This window comes from Rattus norvegicus, chromosome 18 (genome assembly GCF_021556685.1).
Source record: "Rattus norvegicus strain SHRSP/BbbUtx chromosome 18, alternate assembly SHRSP_T2T, whole genome shotgun sequence".
NCBI classification, from domain to species: Eukaryota; Metazoa; Chordata; class Mammalia; order Rodentia; family Muridae; genus Rattus; species Rattus norvegicus.
The window spans coordinates 84287530-84305721 of NC_141551.1; the positions used below are offsets into that span (position 1 = coordinate 84287530).

An 18192-nucleotide genomic window follows, 5' to 3' on the forward strand; every position below is an offset into this window, starting at 1 on the left:
TTCTAGAAATTATTATGTATTCCTTTAAAACAAGACTTCGTATCTTCTCAACTGACTGTCATTTTGCAAAGTGGAGATTTTAAGTGAAAAGGTGTAATTTAGCAAGTATCTACTGTCTAACACTTAGTAGCCACATGACTATAAAGAAAACTGCCTAACCACATCTTTGTCTGCATTTCCTCATTTTAACAATAAAAGCATCGAGGTTCTAGAAATATTTTTTTATAATTTATTAGACTTTTTATTTATATTTCAAATGTTATCCCATTTCCTGATTTCCCATCCATAAACTCCTATCCCATCCCCCTTCCCCTTTTTCTATAAGGGTGTTCCCTCACTTAAAAGATCACCCCTTCCTGCCTCCCTGCCCTGATATTCCCCTACACTGGGAGTCCAAGGACATTTCCTCACATTGGTGCCCAACGAGGCCACCCTTTGCTACATATGCAGCTGGAAACATGGGTCTGTCAATCATACTCATTGGATGATGTGTCTCCTCTATGCAGCAAAATGCTGGGTCTTCTTTATGTATCAAGTCTGTTAGTCTATGTCTTTTTATTGGGGAATTGAGTCCATTAATGTTAAGAGATATTAAGTAACAGTGATTGTTGTTTCCTGGGTTTTTTTTTTTTTGTTTTGTTTTTGTTTTTGTTTTTGTTTTTGTTTTGTTGTTGTTGTTGATGATGATGTTAGAGAAGGAATTATGTTGTGTGGCTCTCTTCTTTTGGGTTTGTTGCAAGAAGATTACTTTTTTGCTTTTTCTAGGGTATAGTTGTCCTACTTGTGTTGGAGTTTTCTATCTGTTCTCCTTTGTAGGGCTAGATTTGTCAGAAGATACTGTGTAGATTTTGTTTCATTATCTAATATCTTGGTTTCTCCATCTATGTTAATTGAGAGTTTTGCTGGATACAGTAACCTGAGCTGGAATTTGTGTTCTCTTAGGGTCTATATGACATCTGTTCAGGATCTTCTGGCTTTCATAGTCTCTGGTGAGAAGTCTGGTGTGATTCTGATAGGTCTGCCTTTATATGTTACTTGACATTTTCTCTTACTGCTTTATATATTCTTTCTTTGTTTTGTGCATTTGGTGTTTTGACTATTATGTGACGGGAGGAATTTCTTTTCTGGTCCAATCTATTTGGAGTTTTATAAGCTTCTTGTATGTTTATGGGCATTTCTTTATAGGTTAGGGATGTTTTCGTCTATAATTTTGTTGAAGATGTTTTACTGGTCCTTTAAGTTGGAAATCTTCGTTCTCTTTTATACCTATTTTCATTAGGTTTGATCTTCTTATTGTTTCCTGGATTTCCTGGATGTTTTGGGTTAGGAGCTTTTTGCATTTTACATTTTCATTGACGGTTCTGTCAATGTTTTCTATGGTATCTTCTGCTCCTGAGATTCTCTCTTCTATTTCTTGTATTCTGTTGATGATGCTTGTATCTCTGATTCCTGATCTCCTTTCTAGGTTTTCTATCTCCAGGGTTGTCTCCCTTTGTGATTTCTTTCTTCATTGTTTCTATTTCCATTTTTAGATCCTGGATGGTTTCGTTCAATTCCTTCTCCTATTTGGTTGTGTTTTCTTCTAATTCTTCAAGGGATTTTTGTGTTTCCTCTTTAAGGAATTCTACTTATTTACCTGTGTTGTCCTATATTTCTTTAAGGGAGTTATTTATGTCCTTCTTAAAGTCCTCTATCATCCTCTTGAGATGTCATTTTAAATCCAAATCTTACTTTTCCGGTGTGTTTGGATATCCTGTGTTTGCTTTGGTGGGAGAGCTGGGCTCTGATGATGCCAAGTAGTCTTGGTTTCTGCTGCTTAGGTTCCTGGGCTTGCCTTTTGCTCTCAGGTTGTCTCTGGTGTTAGCTTGTCTTTCTGTCTCTGACAGTGGCTGGACCCTCTCTCTTTTTTTTTTTTTTTTGGTTCTTTTTTTCGGAGCTGGGGACTGAACCCAGGGCCTTGCGCTTCCTAGGTAAGTGCTCTACCACTGAGCTAAATCCCCAGCCCTGGCTGGACCCTATCTTAAGCCTGTGTGTCAGCACTCCTTGAGATCAGCTTTCTCCCAGCAGGATCCAGTACAGAGAGCTGTGTCACAGGGTCAGCTCTAGGTGCAAGCAGAAACCAGAAGGATCCCGTTCCAGACTGCTCCTAGGTTCCTGAGTCCTAAGGGCTCCAGGCAGGTCCCTCGGAGCAGAAGTGGTGGTCTTACCTCTGCTCTCAGGTGTGTCAGGGCTCCTGGAGACTGGTTTTCAACTCTGAATGCAGGCAGAAACTGGAAGGATCCTGTCCCTGACTGCTCCTAGGTTCCTGTGTCCAGAGGGCTCCAGGAGGTTCTTGGTTTCTGCTGCTTAGGTTCCTGGGCATGTGAGTAGGATTGGTGGTCTCCCCTGCGCTCTCAGCATTATATGTACTTCTGAAAGTCCAGCTCTCTCCCCCATGGATTTGGGTCTAGAAAGTTTTTAAAACTGGCAAAAGTCCAGTGGGTAGTGGATGATGAGTGACCCAATTCTTATTACTGCGTACTCCAGCAGTTGAATCTCATCTCTCTTCCTATTTGCTTTTTCCATGATCCTCCTCCCCTACAGAAAATTTTTTGTCTAACTACTTTAAGCTCTTTTATACTAATGTTTGTTTAAAAATCTTCGAAAGTTGCTTTGGCTTTTGTAATTCTGAACTTTAATTATTTTTCCTAAGCCTCTTTCTGCTTGTTGCAAAATCTAGTAACTTCTTTGCAAGATTGGTGTGTCTGTTCGTTTGTCCATCCGTCCGTCCGTCCTTTTTTCTTTCCTTCCTTCCTTCCTTCCCTCCCTCCCTCTCTCCTTCCCTCCTTCCTCCCCTCCCTCTCTCCTCCCCTCCCTCCCTCCCTTCCTCCCTTCCTTATTTTTGCACCTTGATTTTCTTAATTGGTCAGACTTGGTTTTGAAGTCACAATTCTTATTAGTGAAAGTTGACACTTCCAGCTTGAAAATACAGAGGTAGAGAGATTGTTTTTGCCCCTGGCATCCCCTTTAGTATTTTTCTCTGAAGTTTATGTTTTATTTTGAGTGAACCTAGAACTTTGTACATGGTAAGGCAAATGTAGATCATTTTTTTGCATTTTTCTTTTGGTGACTTACTTGTCACTTAATTCTCTTTCACCATTAAGTTCATCACGTAATTTTCTCCACTATACTGGGGTTATGGGAGACAAATGCCCCGTTCCCTCCTTCTGTGCATTTCACAACTCTAGACTCTTATCTTAGAATATACTGTGTTTGTGCTAACTATACATACTTGACCAACAATGATGACGTCTGCATTTTGAAGAGCTAGGAATCATGATTACTGTCTTTTTCCAAAATATAGGTTTTTACAAGTACTTCCTGCTTGCACTGAAGATGAAAAACTGCTAATAGATATCATACATTTTTTGAATAAGTTAATAAAGGAACAAAGAAAAAATCCATCAGTAGAACTTTTAAACTGGATTCTAGAATTACTTCTTAGACATGTAAGTATATTAAAAGAATTCAAATTTTTGGTTTGGGAAGGAATTTACTTGGAAAAATCACTTATATTGGAAGGGGTAATGCTTATATAGCATGTGATAAGTAAAATAATTCTTATTTTGAATGAGAATTGTGTTGAGTGTTTAATGTAGTGTGGTCTTCTTGACATGATTGATTCTGTTTATTTAATTGACATTCCATACAATGACTGAGACCATTAATATTCATGTTTAATTAATCCAGTTTTGTTTGTGAGCTTTTTGCTATATTTAAAATTTTTTGTTAGTGAGTTTTTAAATTTGTTTTGGTATTTTAGAGAAGTTCATACAATGCTTGAACTTTCCTTCCCCTTACCACCCTCAGATCTTTCCACATTTCTTTTTTCACCAATGTCATAGTCTTTCTTTCTCTTAAAAAAACACTGAAACCCAAACAAAGCAACAAAAAGAAGTACAAGTGTGGGCATGCCACACGAGTGTGTGTACATGTGCACAGATGTGTACCCATGTGCACCTGTGTACACACACACACACACACACACACACACACACACACACTAAACAACAAGGAGTCCTATTTGTGTTGGCCAGTATTCCTGAGCATAGGGAATGTCCTGAAGTGTGGTTGATACACCCAGTATCTTCCCATTAAAAAAAAAAAAACAAAAACTAATTTCTCTTCTTTCAGCAGCTAGCAATTGCAGATAGTTTCTAGGTGGTGGTGGGACTTTGTGCCTATTTCTCCTTGTTGTTCCTGGGATTTTGCTTATCTTGTACTTAGACAGGTCTTGGGCATGCTGCTACAATCTTTTGGGGACAAAAGTATACCAACTATGTTGTTTAGGAAACACTGTTTTCTTGAAGTCTTCTACCACTTTGGGCTTTTACAACTTTTTGTCTTCTCTTCTACATAGATCCCTGAACCTTGATGGGGAGGGTTATGGCACAACATTCCATTTAAGATCTGTGTCTCTAAAGTCTCTTACTTTCTGAGCATTGTCCAGTTGAGGGTCTTGATGTTTATTACCATCTTCTGTAAGAAGCTTTTCTGACGAGAGTTGAGCAATGCAATGATCTGTGAGCATAGCAGTATGTCATTAGAAGTCATTTTATTGCTTTGTGCATTGATCAAAATAATAGTAGTAGGGTTTCCCATAAGGCCTATGACCAATTGAGTATCATGTATGGATTCAGTTTCATGAAGCAGGCCTATAATCCAGTTTTTTTAAAAACCGTTGACTGTTCCTATAACATTTGTGCACTATTGTATCAGTGGGTATATGTGATAGGCAGGTGAGTGGCTATTGTAACTTGGAGGGATCTTGGAGCTGGCTGAGATTCATACTAACTATGAATGCTAGTTAGTAGTAGTGGTGAAGCTTCTAGTTGAACTGAACACTATTTTTCCATGTTCTATAACATTAGTATTTAGTGTCTTTAGCAATATTGTTGCTTTCAGGATGTGGAGGTTAAAGGGAAATATCAAGAGGTAGGTAACTGACTTAGTATTCTATTGCTGTGAAGAGACACTGTGATAAGAGGAGAGCATTTAATTGGGGTTTGTTTATATTTTCAGAGGTTTGGGCATGATGGGATCATGGCAACATGCAGACAGATATCATAGTGCTGGAGAAGTAGCTTAGAATTTTACGTCCAGTTCCCAAGGCAGTGACTAGGCCTGGCTTGAGTTTTTGATACCTCAAAGCCCACTTTCAGTGACACACTTCCTAAAAGAAGGCCACACCTACTCCAACAAGATTACACTTCTTAATCATTCTCAAGTAGTGCCAGTCCCTGGTGATTAAGAATTCAAATATATGAGTGAGTCTGTGGGGATCATTCTCATCAAACCACCACAATAATGGAAGCTTGAAGGTGAAATGGAGAACTGGGTAAATGGTATTCAATCTTTACTGTGGGATTACTAGGGGATTAACCTGCCCAGTCTTTACAAACTCAAAGTTTCTAATAAACCTGCTAAAAGCACTAAAAGCTAGCTCACAATGTGGTCCTCGTGGTTATGTTCATCTATGTATTTATTTCTGTGAAGTTAGTAAAGATAAATCTTTTCAAAAATAAAAGTATATAGGAATCAGAAAAGGTCTGATCTGTTATAGAAGATGGTAGATGTCTATTATGTTTTGGCGTATTTGCAAAATTTTTAAGAATACTAAGTTCTGTATCTCAAAACTTGGAAATTCTAATTGACAGGAATGTCTGTATACAACTTAAGTGTTTATTATCTTCTCTTTTATTGTAAACCAGTGAAACCAGGCTGTTTTACCCACAATGAAATACCACAAACATGTAGTAACTCAAAAACCACACATAAATTCATAAAATTAAATTTTTAAGTGGCTTACCAACAACAAAATGGTCACTGTAAAGTGTGTTGAGGGGTACATGTGCCAATATATTTATAAACTAATTATCTAGAATTGTTGCTGTGCTATGTTATAGTTTTGTATGTGTGTGTATGTATTTTGAGGTTCTATTTGTTGGTGGTGTTCTATAAATAACTTACATTTAGTGAGTTAGAGATGTTTATATACTTGAGGCATTTTTTATTTTATTTTATTTTTATGAATTGTTCCTTGATTTCTTGCTGGTTTTACTCCATGATTGGTTGGCTTTCTCCCTCCCTCCCTCCCTCCTCCCCCTCCCTCCCTCCCTCCCTCTTCCCCCTCCCTCCTCCCCCTCCTTCCTCCCTCCCTCCCTCTTCCCCCTCCCTCCTCCCCCTCCTTCCTTCCTCTCTCCCTCCCTCTCTTCCTTCCTTCCTTCCACTCATTCATAGAAGAACTTTTTATAAATTAGTCCTTTATCTGTGGTGTGAAGTACAGAATCTTTTGTTATGATTTGTCATTTATTATTTGATTGACATAAATGCTTAATCTGGTCAAAAAAATACTAAGAGGAAATAAAAGACATATCTATTAGTTTTCTGAGGGTAGGCTAGAAACTTTCTCCCTTGCAATTTTTGCCTTGGCTTTATTGCCATTTTATTTATTGTAGTGAGCATATTGTTTGAGAATATATTACCTTATTCCTCTGTATCTTAATATTTTATTAATGTTACCTATTTTATTATTTTGTCTATTTTAGCAATATAGAGCTAGCCTAGCTAATGAGCTGATTTAGATTTGTATCAGAATGATATGTAATGCTAATGTATCAAAGTAGGGCTGTAATTTTTCTTTCTTTGGAGGAAACTAGTTGGAACTTCTTTTTTTTTGTCGCTATTGACTTTCGTGTAACATGTCCTGGTGCCATAGTTTCATGAAAGCATTGAACAGCCTGCAATCATAGACGTGGTGACTGTGGTAAATAGAATAAGACATCACTGTAAAGATGTTTGGCTTTTTAGAGGTCAGCCTTGACAGAATAAAGGTTCCAGTAGTTTCGAATGAGAATAGAATACCAATATGAAAAGACAAAAGCTCGAGGTGTGAGAGGTTGAATATTTGTGATCAGGACATATTAGTACAGCCATCCTCCCTGTTACTTCTTGTGCTTGTCTTGTGTTTTAGAAGATACTGGTATAGTTCACTAGATCTGAATGTCAACAAGTACATGGAATATACAAAGGGAGAAAAGTCTCAGCAGTCTGCCAGCAGAAAGAGCTTGCTAATAGGATTGAGAGACTTTGACAAATCTTACTTTTAGCCCAGGACCAGATGGGTTTAGTTGAGAATTCTATTAGACCTTTATAGAAGACCTCATAACAATACTGTCCAAACTATTCCACAAAATAGAAACAGAAGGAACACTACACAATTCCTTCTAGGAAGCCACAGTTACACTTATACCTAAATCTCACAAAGACCCAACAAAGAAAGAGAACTTCAGACGAATTTCCCTTACGAATATCGACATAAAAAATAATCAATAAAATTCTTGCAAACCAAATACAAGAACACAGCAAAATGATCATCTATCATGATAAAGAAGGCTTCATTCCAGGGATGCAGGGATGGTTCAATATACAGAAATCCAATCCACTATGTAAACAAACTCAAAGAAAAAAAACCACATGATCATTTCATTAGATGCTGAGAAAGCATTTGACAAAATTCAATACCCCTTTATGTTAAAAGTCCTGGAAAGACCAGGAATTCAAGGCCCATACCTAAACCTAGTAAAAGCAATATACAGCACACTAGTAGTCAACATCAAACTAAATGGAAATTAACTTGAAGTGATCACACTAAAATCAGGGACTAGACAAGGCTGCCCACACTCTCTCTACTTAGTCAATATATTGCTCAAAATCCTAGGCAGAGCAATCAGACAAAAAAAAGGAGGTGAAAGGCCTACAAATTGGAAAGGAAGAAGTCAAAATATCACTATTTGCAGATGATATGATAGCATAATTAAGTGACCCCAAAAATTCCACCAGAGAACTACTAAGCCTGATAAACAACTTCAGAAAAGTGGTTGGGTATAAAATTAACTCAAACATACCAGTAGCCTTCCTCTAATCAAAGGATAAACAGATTGAGAAAGAAATTAGGGAAATGACCCCCTTCACAATAGTCACAAATAACATAAAATACCTCGGTGTGACTCTGACCAAGTAAATGAAAGATCTGTATGACCAGAACTTCAAGTGTCTGAAGAAAGAAATTGAATAAGATCTCAAAAGATGGAAAGACCTCCCATGCTCATGGATTGCCAGGATTAATATGGTAAAAATAGCCATTTTGCCAAAAGCAATCTACAGATTCAATGCAATTTCCATCGAAATTCCAACTCAATTCTTTATAGAGTTAGAAGGAGCAATTTGCAAATTCATTTGGAATAACAAAAAAACCCAGGAGAGCAAAAACTTCTGGGGGAATCACCATCCTTGATCTCAAGCTGTATTATAGAGCAATGATGATAAAAAACTGTATGGTATTGGTACAGACACAGGCAGGTAGATTGGTGGAATAGAATTGAAGACCCAGAATGAACCCACACACCTAGGGTCACTTGATCGTTGACAGAGGAGCTAAAACCATCCAGTATAAAGAAGATAGCATTTTCAACAAATGGTGCTGGTTCAACTGGAGGTTAGCATGTAGAAGAATGCAAATTGACCCATTCTTACCACTCTGTACAAAACATTAGTCCAAGTGGATCAAGGACCTCCACATAAAACCAGATACACCCAGACTAATAGAAGTAAAAGTAGGGAAGACCCTTGAACACATGGGCACTGGGGAAAATTTTCTGAACAGAACACCAATGGCTTATGCTCTAAGATCAAGAATTGACAAATGGGACCTCATAAAACTGCAAAGGTTTTGTAAGGGAAAGGACACTGTCATTAGGACAAAACAGCAACTAACAAATTGAGAAAAGATCTTTTCTAACCTTATATCTGGTAGAGGGCTAATATCCAAGAACTCAAGAGGTTAGACTCTAAAGAATCAAATAACCCTATTAAAAATGGAGTACAGAGCTAAACAAAGAATTCTCAGCTGAGGAATATCAAATGGCCGAGAAGTATCTAAAGAAATGTTCAATATCCTTAGTCATCAGGGAAATGTAAATCAAAACAACCCTGAGATTCCACCTCACACCAGTTAGAATGGCTAAGATCAAAAACTCAGGTGACAATAGATTCTGGCAAGGATGTGGAGAAAGAGGAAAACTCCTCCGTTGTTGGTGGGATTGCAAAATGGTACAACCATTCTGGAAATCAATCTGTAGGTTCCTCAGAAAATTGGACATTGCACTACCTGAGGACCTAGCTATACTACTCCTGGGCACATCCCTAACAAATGCTCCAATATACAACAACAACAAAAAAAACAAAAACATGCTCCACTGTGTTCATAGCAGCCTCATTTATAATAGCCAGAAGCTGGAAAGAACCCAGATGCCCTTCTACAGAGGAATGGATACAGAAAATGTGCTACATCTACACAATGGAATACTACTCAGCTATGAAACACGATGACTTAATGAAATTCATAGGCAAATGTATGGAACTAGAAAATATCATCCTGAGTTAGATTACACAATCCATAAAAAAAAAAAACCCTCATGGTATATACTCACTTGATAAGTGAATATTAGCCCAAAAGTTCAAATTACTCATGATAAAATTCCCAGACTACATGAAACTCAAGAAGAAGGACAACCAAAATGTGTATGCTTCAGTACTTCTTAAAATGGGGAACAAAAATATAAAAATATTCATAGAAGGATATAGGGAAAAGTTTGGAGCAGAGACTGAAGGAATGGCCATTCAGAGCCTGCCCACCTGGGGATCCAACCCATATACACACAGCCACCAAACCCAGACAATATTGATGAAGCCAAGAAATTCATGATGACAGGAGCCTGATGTAGTTGTCACCTGAGACGCTTAGCCAGAGCTTGTCAAATAGAGGTGAATGCTAGCAGCAAACCATTGAACTGAGAAAGGGGTCCCTATTGGATGAGTTAGAGAAAGGATTGAAGGAGCTGAAGGGGCTTGCAACCCCCATAAGAACAACAGTATCAACCAACCAGAGCTCCCAGGGACTAAACCACTACCTAAAGAGGACACATGGCTCCAGCTGCATATGTACAGATTTTGGCCTTGTTGGGCAATAATGGGAGGAGAAGCCCTTGGTCCTGCCAAGGCTGAACCTGCCAGTGTAGGGGAATGTCAGGGTGGGGAGGCCAGAAGGGGGGGCTTTGGGGAGGCGGAACATCCTTATAGAAGAAGCGGGGGAGGAGATGGGACATGGGGGCTTATGGACGGGAAATTGTGAAAGGGAATCATGTTTGAAATGTAAATAAAAAATATCTAAGAAAGAAATTCTGACTTTTTGATAAATATTTAGTATCGATATAGCAGTTAGTAGTTTCTGTTTAATTTTTACTTGTGTATTAGTTCTGTATAATTTTTACTTATATACATTAATTTTTACTTCTTTCCTGATTGCGAAGTATAGACATTTGAGAACATTAGTATGAATAGTTTGTTCATTCTATCACTATTCATAGGAGTCAGTTGACATATAACTGTATTACCTTTTGGTCTATGGATGTTACTGAAAATATTTTGAGTTTTTTTAAAAAAAAAAAACACAACCTAAGTATATGATCTGATTGTTTCATTCTTGGGAGAGAAATGGATTTTAGGTAATTTTAATTGTCCCATGAGTATTTTTTGTTCAAGATAACACATAAAGATTGGCAAAAATTCTGCTCAGGTATAAAGCGTAGTATTATAGAACAAAACCATGACAGCCTCCCTGGTTCTTTCCCAAAGTTTTTACTGATAATTGTTTTTATAATTACATATCTGATTAAAGTATTCTCAACATACTTTATAATATAAGTGACTTGACAATTGTCTTCACGTTTTACACTAAGTACAACGTAGGCATTTTAAACTTTAATTTGTTACATGAAAAATTTAATAACAGCAGTAGCTACATTTCGATTTGATTACTTTCTATGCTATTACATGCACTTGTGATGTGGCACAATGCTAAGAGTGGGTGTTAGATTGGAAATGTGATGCCACTTGGTCTGCTTTGTAGGCTTTACCTTTTCTCTTTTGATATCCTATCTGTAAGACCGAGGTAAAAACAGAAATCTTGGAGCTACTCAGGAAGTTAATTGGAATCTTGCCTTTCCCCTGTTTCGCATAGACTCTGACACCAAAACGATTATTGTAAAATATGTCTACCAGTGCTTGCTGACACCTTATAATGCTTTCTACTCTCGGTATTGTTAGAAACAATCCTTTTAAATACCTTTAGGTACAGTGTTTTAGTTGGTAAACTGGACATATTTTACAAAGTCGAAGTTTGATTCTCTTCTTAATTTATCATATTGCTAAATATTACAGCAGTAATAACCCTCAACATTGACATATACTTTAGGATGTTTTACATACTAATTAGTCATATACATCAGTACTTTTGGGGGTGGGAGGGTAAGGGCAGTATGGCAATATACCAAAAGGTTTTAAACTATAACAATGTATTGTCTTAGTAATTTCATGGCTTACAATTTTTATATGAGTCATAATTCGACATGTGCATACTCTTTATTGAAGCTCAGGAAAACCATAATCATCGAGTAGCCATATGTAGTGTTGTATTCAAGTACATATGCACAAGGAACGGTCAGATACCTAAACAAGGTGTAAAGACTGCTAATTAGAATAAGGAAGAATTGAGTAGTGGGTCTTTCACTTAGTGTCAGTTTTGTGTAAAACATATAATTTAATTTGTCTCTATTTCTAACGATGGAGACAAAGACAAGAGTATGGAGCCGATTTCTTGCGTTCCTCTGTTTCCTTCATTTCTTTGTAATGGTTGCATTTTGTTCTTATCAGCATAATACATTAAGACTGTTGAATTTAGAATGTCTTTATGAATACAGTTAAAGCCCAGGGCTACCAGTTTTAATAGTTGGATAATGACATAGCAACAGAAAACTTTTATAGGAAGCAATACATATCAAAGAATAAATATATTTTAAAAATGTTTCGTTTTAGAATCCAAACCCACTATTAGACCTGCTGGTTCTGACAGAGTCACATACACGAGAAGTAACAGATGAAATCCGGACTGCTGTCAGACAGCAACTCCAGAAAGAATTGATCACTCTTCTTAATTCCTTATTGCTGGTTTGCATGACAGTTTCTGACAGGTACCATTTTTGTTATTTACTATTTGAGTATGTTCATATAAAGCATACTTTTCTTCAATTTCTAAAGGTTGACTTCTAGTTCTTTAAATTAAGAGGTTAAAAACTATTCATCAGATAGGCTCAATCTGTCTGTTTCTAGTAAAGCCTGGTTGTCCTTTTTTTTAATCTTTAGTACAATAATGAATGTATGTATGTGTTGGAGAAAAAAATGAAACATTTTCTTCTGCTCCCATACTATGGTCACAAAGGACTCTCTCTACACTATGGTCAACACAGAGGACTTTTGACTCTTAGATGTGGTTTTCACTCTTACCATGAAACAAATAGTTTCAGTGAATAATGGTTGGGTTTGTCCAATTCAGTTTAATATGACATACTATCCAGAAGTCCCATCTGTTTCACAGGTTGAAGACAACCTTAAGAATGCCCTTAGTTTCACCTTCGATGCTCATTGGCAGGTTCAAGTTACACTGCTTGTGTTCTGGCCCACCTCCTATTACCTAGAATGCCAGCCATCTTCTCAGCTGGTTTCTTAGTTCACATGAGTAGCTCATAGAATTTGTGGATGTACTTAGATTTGCTGCTTTATAAAAGGTTATGACAAAGCTTATGGATGGAGCATATACAAGGAAGACTGAGGAGTGAGACATGTTGTTTTCATGCCTTCTTGGGGTGCTTCACTCTTCATGTTCAGCTATTCACAAATACACACTGATCATTGCTTTGTTTAAAATTAGTGACACAAAGAACTTACACTAAGGCTAAAAGTTGCTTATATACATTCACAGTTCAACCACAAAGCAATCTAATACAATTTAAAATGTTCCTATCTTTTTTTTTTTCTTCAATCAAACCTTCTCTTCCCTCTTCTCTTGCCTCCTTCATAACTACCACTCTGGATAGTTCAGATGATTACTCCAATCCCAGAGAACAGCAATAGAATACTCATTGTTTTCTCCAATGAGATAAGTTATTGGCAAAGATCACATCTACCAGAAGAATACGTTTACTCCACTATGTGGAAATCTGTTATTAAAATAAAAACTCCTTATTTGAAAATAATCAGTTTCAGTGTAAATGGTTCTTTAATAAAAGAAGCGTCTATGAGAACACTCCATTTTTCACTGTATTCCTTTTTCTTCATGTTAATGTTATTATACTGTTGGGTTTAACCTTTTATCCATAAAAAGCAAGTAGGAAAAAGGAAAGTGTATAAAGCACTTTAAAGTTGCAATAAGCATAATTGTGTCTTAGTAAGATGAAATAAAAATTTCTTGATGCAAACTTGGTTCTCATTGGAGAAAAACAGTAGATATTGTATTGTTAATCTCCAGATTACCACTCCATAACCAGAGTGGTTATGTGGGAGGGAAGGGGAGGAGGAAGAGAAGGAGGTTTGAAGGTTTGAAAAAGAGATAGGAACATTTTAAATTGTATTAGATTGCTTTGTGGTTTACCTGTAAGGAAGTGAACTTAGAGAAATAATTTTTGATGTTAGTGTAAGTTTTTTTTTGTGCTTCTAAAATGCTTTAACAGCCAGTGAGAAGTATGTAAAATAATGATCTTAGAACACATATATTTGATGGAATAAATAGTGATGCAGTTAAAGTTGTCAGATTTAGAGTTTTATAATTAGAGGTATTGAAAGATTTCTGGCTTTATTTAGTAGCTTGACTGATTATTTATGAATTACATTTCTGAATCCATGCCTAGGTATTTAATTTTAGGAATTTTTCTTTAGTAAAATAAATGTTCTTTTTATGATCATTTTGCTTATGTGTTTAGATTTTTAGGGAAAATGTGAATTTTAATTAAACAAAAACCACTCTTATGACAGTGAGTGATTTAAGTATAGTATTAAAATATGCAAGTTAAAGTCATTTGAAATATGAACTTTTGTATTTTAGCTTTCTACCTCTTTACAGGGTGGTAATGCCACAATCTACAAACGTGTATTTTCAATGTAACAATGTATTTGTTGCTTATTTTTCTCTTGACTTACCTTTGTTGATATTTTTTCTGTGCTCCCCTTGAAGAATGTTGAGCAGCAATATTTTCTATCATCTTTTTTAACTCATACATTTCTAATGTAGTGCATCATCAGAAACATCCTCAGCTGCTAAGAGAGCACCTGAGCTCTAACCATGTGGTTTTCCTCTTTTTCCACAAATAGGAAATGCCTGGAACTATTTTATGTTTTCCAAACACAGCTGTCTCTGAAGCTACTCCAGTGCCTCAGAGTCACAGATGCTCCCCATTTCTATGGCTTGCCTTCCTTGGAGAGGACCTTAGCAGGGATGGCTCACCTCACTGCCTCCCCTGGGTGGAGTGCACATTCTCCTCTCTCAAAGCCACTTGAGATTTGTGGGAAGTACTTGTCAGGTCTCCTGGAGGTAAGTGAGAATGACAACTCTAACACCTAGCTACTGTTTATTGGTCATTTTTTAATTTCTAAGCCAGGAACAAATGCAGTATATATTGTTATATTTAAGGTAGATTATAGTACAGTATATGTATAACTTATAATAATTTTGAAACGTTTTAATTTTTTAAACAAATATGTGAGGTCATATATACCTAGTTACATTTACAAGAAAAACTGAGACTTATCCTAAGTCTCTTTAGGGATGTGATTTGTTTTTTCACTTATTTCATTTAGCCAGCTAAAGTTTTGGTTTTACTTTCTGGATGCTCAGGAAGGGTGGGGTGGGTTTGTCCTTGCCACAACACAGGTGTGACTACCAGAGGACAATTCAGAGCAAGCAGTCTTTTCTTCCCTCGTTCCATGTGACTCCTAAGGTCAAACTGTTCATGAGGCTTGGTAGCAAGCACTTTTATGTGCTGAACTATCTCACCAACCCCGTTTAAGTTTAAATTATGAAATATAACATATATCCAGAAATACACAAAATTAAACAATAGCCCAGTGTGTTATTACATGACTAAAATCCCACATGATTGCCCCCAAATCTCTAAATAGAACCTCGCTGACAGCTCTGGCATGTTGTTAATCACATTTCTTTTAATAACATTTCTGAAGGGTCTTGATTGCTTGGCATTTTGGTCATTTTGATAGTTTTACTCCTTTGTCTTGTGTTGGTAGAAAATATTTTCTGACTTTTTAAAAATATGCAAATGGAATCGTTTGATTTCTTTCTTTCAATGATATTCTTAGGAAATTTATTTATTTTTTCCATTTTTATTAAATTGGGTATTTCTTATTTGCATTTCAAATGTTACTCCATTTCCCGGTTTCCTGTCCATCAGCCCCCTATCCCCTTCCCCTCCCCTTCTATATGCCTATTCCCCTCCCCATTCACCACCCCCCATGTTCCCCTACAGTGGGGGTCCAACCTTGGCAGGACCAAGGGCTTCCCCTTCCAGTGGTGCCCCAACAAGGATATTCATTGCTACATATACAGTTGGAGCCCAGGGTCAGCCCATGTATAGTCTTTGGGTAGTGGTTTAGTCCCTGGAAGCTCTGGTTGGTTGGCATTGTTGTTCATATGGGGTCTCAAGCCCCTTCAACTCCTTCAGACCTTTCTCTAATTCCTCCAATGGGGGTGCCGTTCTCAGTTCAGTGGTTTGCTGCTGGCATTCACCTCTGTGTTTGACATGTTCTGGCTGAGTTTCTCAGGAGTTTTATTTTTTTGTTGCTTATAGGTGTTTAATTTTTTTTTACAGTAATCTACATACTACAAGAATGACTTGCATTTAGTTTTAAGTTTTGTTTGATAGAGACCAAATTTGGATACTGTTGCTATGAAATTATTGCCGTTGGGTGAAAATGTGTACAATATATGTATTTAAAAAGTTTTCTTATTCTTGTTAATTTGTGGAAACTTACCAGTTTCTAAGCAAATGCCTTTAATTTTTTACTCATTGATTCATTTTGTTTATGAAGTCATTCAGGCTGGAATCGCCTATTTGGGAAGATTATTAGTTATGCATTGAGTTTTAGTAAATCTATAAGTAAACTATTTTTTCATGTTTGTTTTGTTTAGTAGGCTATATTTTTCTAGAATTAAAATTTTTATTTACCTAAATTTTCAAAATCATTATCTAAAAATTCTTCAGCACTTAAATGTCTACTGCATCTATAGTTGCTACCATCCAGATATTAATTATCCTTTCTCCATTTTTCTTTCCTCATCTCACCAGTGCCGATGTTTGTTACTGTTACAAAGCAATCAGCCTTCATCTTTGATCCTCTGTCCTGCTTTTCCCTATTAATTTTTACTTATACAAAAAAATGCATTTACAAAAAGTGTACAGCTTTATTAATGTTTTTAGGTACAGTCTTACTTCACTAATTTTTGTTTCTACTCCAGCTTTTCTTTTTTATTTTATTGTATTTATTTATTTATTTATATTATTTATACAATATTTATTGTATTTATTTATGTATTTATATATGTATTTATTTACATCGCTGCCCTCCTCTCAAACATCCCCTCTCTGTCCTCTCCTTCCAGAGTTCCTCCCCCACTCCCTCCCTTTCTCCTCTGAGAGGGTGGAGCCTCCCCTCCCCCCAGGTATCCCTTCACCCTGGCACATTATCCTCTCTGAGGCCAGACAAGGCAGCCCTATTGGGGATGGATTCCACGGTCAACAGCTTTAGGGCTAGTCCCTGCCCCCTGCCTTCCTCCACTCTAGTTTTTGGGGGCCACATGAAGGCTGAGCTGCACATCTGCTACATAAGTGCTAAGGGCCTCAGTCCAGCCCTGCATGCTCTTTGGTTGGTGGTTCAGTCTCTGGTAGCCTCCAAGAATCCAGGGTAGTTGACTCCGTTGGTCTTCTGGTGGAATCTCTATCCTCTTGAGGTCCTTTAATCCCTATCCCAACTCTCCTTTAAGAGACCCTGACCTCCATCCAATGTTTGGCTGCGAGGATCTGCATTTGTTTCTGTCAGCTGCTGGAGGGAGCCTCTTAGAAGAGAGTTATGCTAGGCTCCTATCAGCAAGCATAATAGAGTATCATTAATAGTATCAGGGATTGGTACTTGCACATGGAATGGTCTCAAATTGGGCCAGTTGGCCATTCCTTTAGTCTTTGCTCCATCGTTGTCCCTGCATTTCTTTTAGACAGGACAAATTTTCTTAAGTAAGCCTTTTTGTCTCTTAGTAGACTAGAAGCATGGCCTTAATTATATTCCGCAGTCATCATTTGGTTCAAAGTATTTCCAGTACGATGTAATTAAATGAACTGAGATATGGTTGTGCAAAGTTTTCAGAGAACAACTTTGCTCTGGCAGCCTCACATTATGCCTAGCTGATGGATGTCTTAGCAGAATTGTCTGAGATAGCTCTGCAATTTAAAAATCTCTTCATGGGACTGTCAGAAGATTAATTGACATGCTTGTTCACTATTTGAAGTTGGTTATGAACTTCTAAACTTATGTGTCTTTTTATTTTTTATAGCTATATGTATTTTATTTTGCTTTTATGATTTCAATCTTTTTTATTCTTTAGGATTTTATATGTTATTTTGATCCTAGTTACTCTCTCCCTAGTTCTTCCCACTTCTCTACCTGTCTACGTTGTGTCTTTTTTTTCTGATTTCTTTTCTTTCCTTTAATTTTGAATTTTGAATTTTCTGTTATTTTTGACTACTCATTCATAGAAGCTTTCCAGCAAGAACTATTCAGTAGTGTCTGTCTTTTATAGAAGTCAGTCTCTATATATATAGAGTTTACATCTTAACTTGCTTCTTTTAATAAGCCTTTTCTTTTTCACAGCTATGTGCTAAGTATTGGTTGCTGGTCTGTAGATGACATCTACTTATAGAGGCTTACAGATGCCACTGTTAGTACATAATCTTTTAGATACATTGTATTTCTTTGTTTTACATGTCTTATCATTAGTTTATGATAATGGTTTTTGGACCATTTCCATTACTGGTGCCTATCTGCATGTTTAACACAATGATTATGATCTGCCTTTACCCCTAAACTTTGTTTTGTTTTTTAAAAAGTTTTAAAAGTGCTAAATTTTTAGAAGCATTATGAAATCCAGTATAAATTTAACTGTAGCCTCTTTAAAAAAGTACCCTTTTTCTTAATTAT

General features: G+C 36.8%; 1 protein-coding gene across 5 annotated transcripts in view; it reads left to right on the top strand.

The window, feature by feature from the left end:
• Nucleotides 1-18192, top strand: part of Rttn (rotatin) — a 169745-nt gene that overhangs the window by 71194 nt on the left and 80359 nt on the right. For all 5 annotated transcript variants that reach the window (XR_015642117.1, XR_015642118.1, NM_001170436.2 and 2 more), the window contains 3 exon segments: nt 3344-3488; nt 11974-12128; nt 14302-14521. Coding sequence is in view for 3 of the 5 variants with exons in the window: in NM_001170436.2 (NP_001163907.2) it covers nt 3344-3488; nt 11974-12128; nt 14302-14521 (520 nt within the window). In the remaining 2 variants the exon portion in view is untranslated.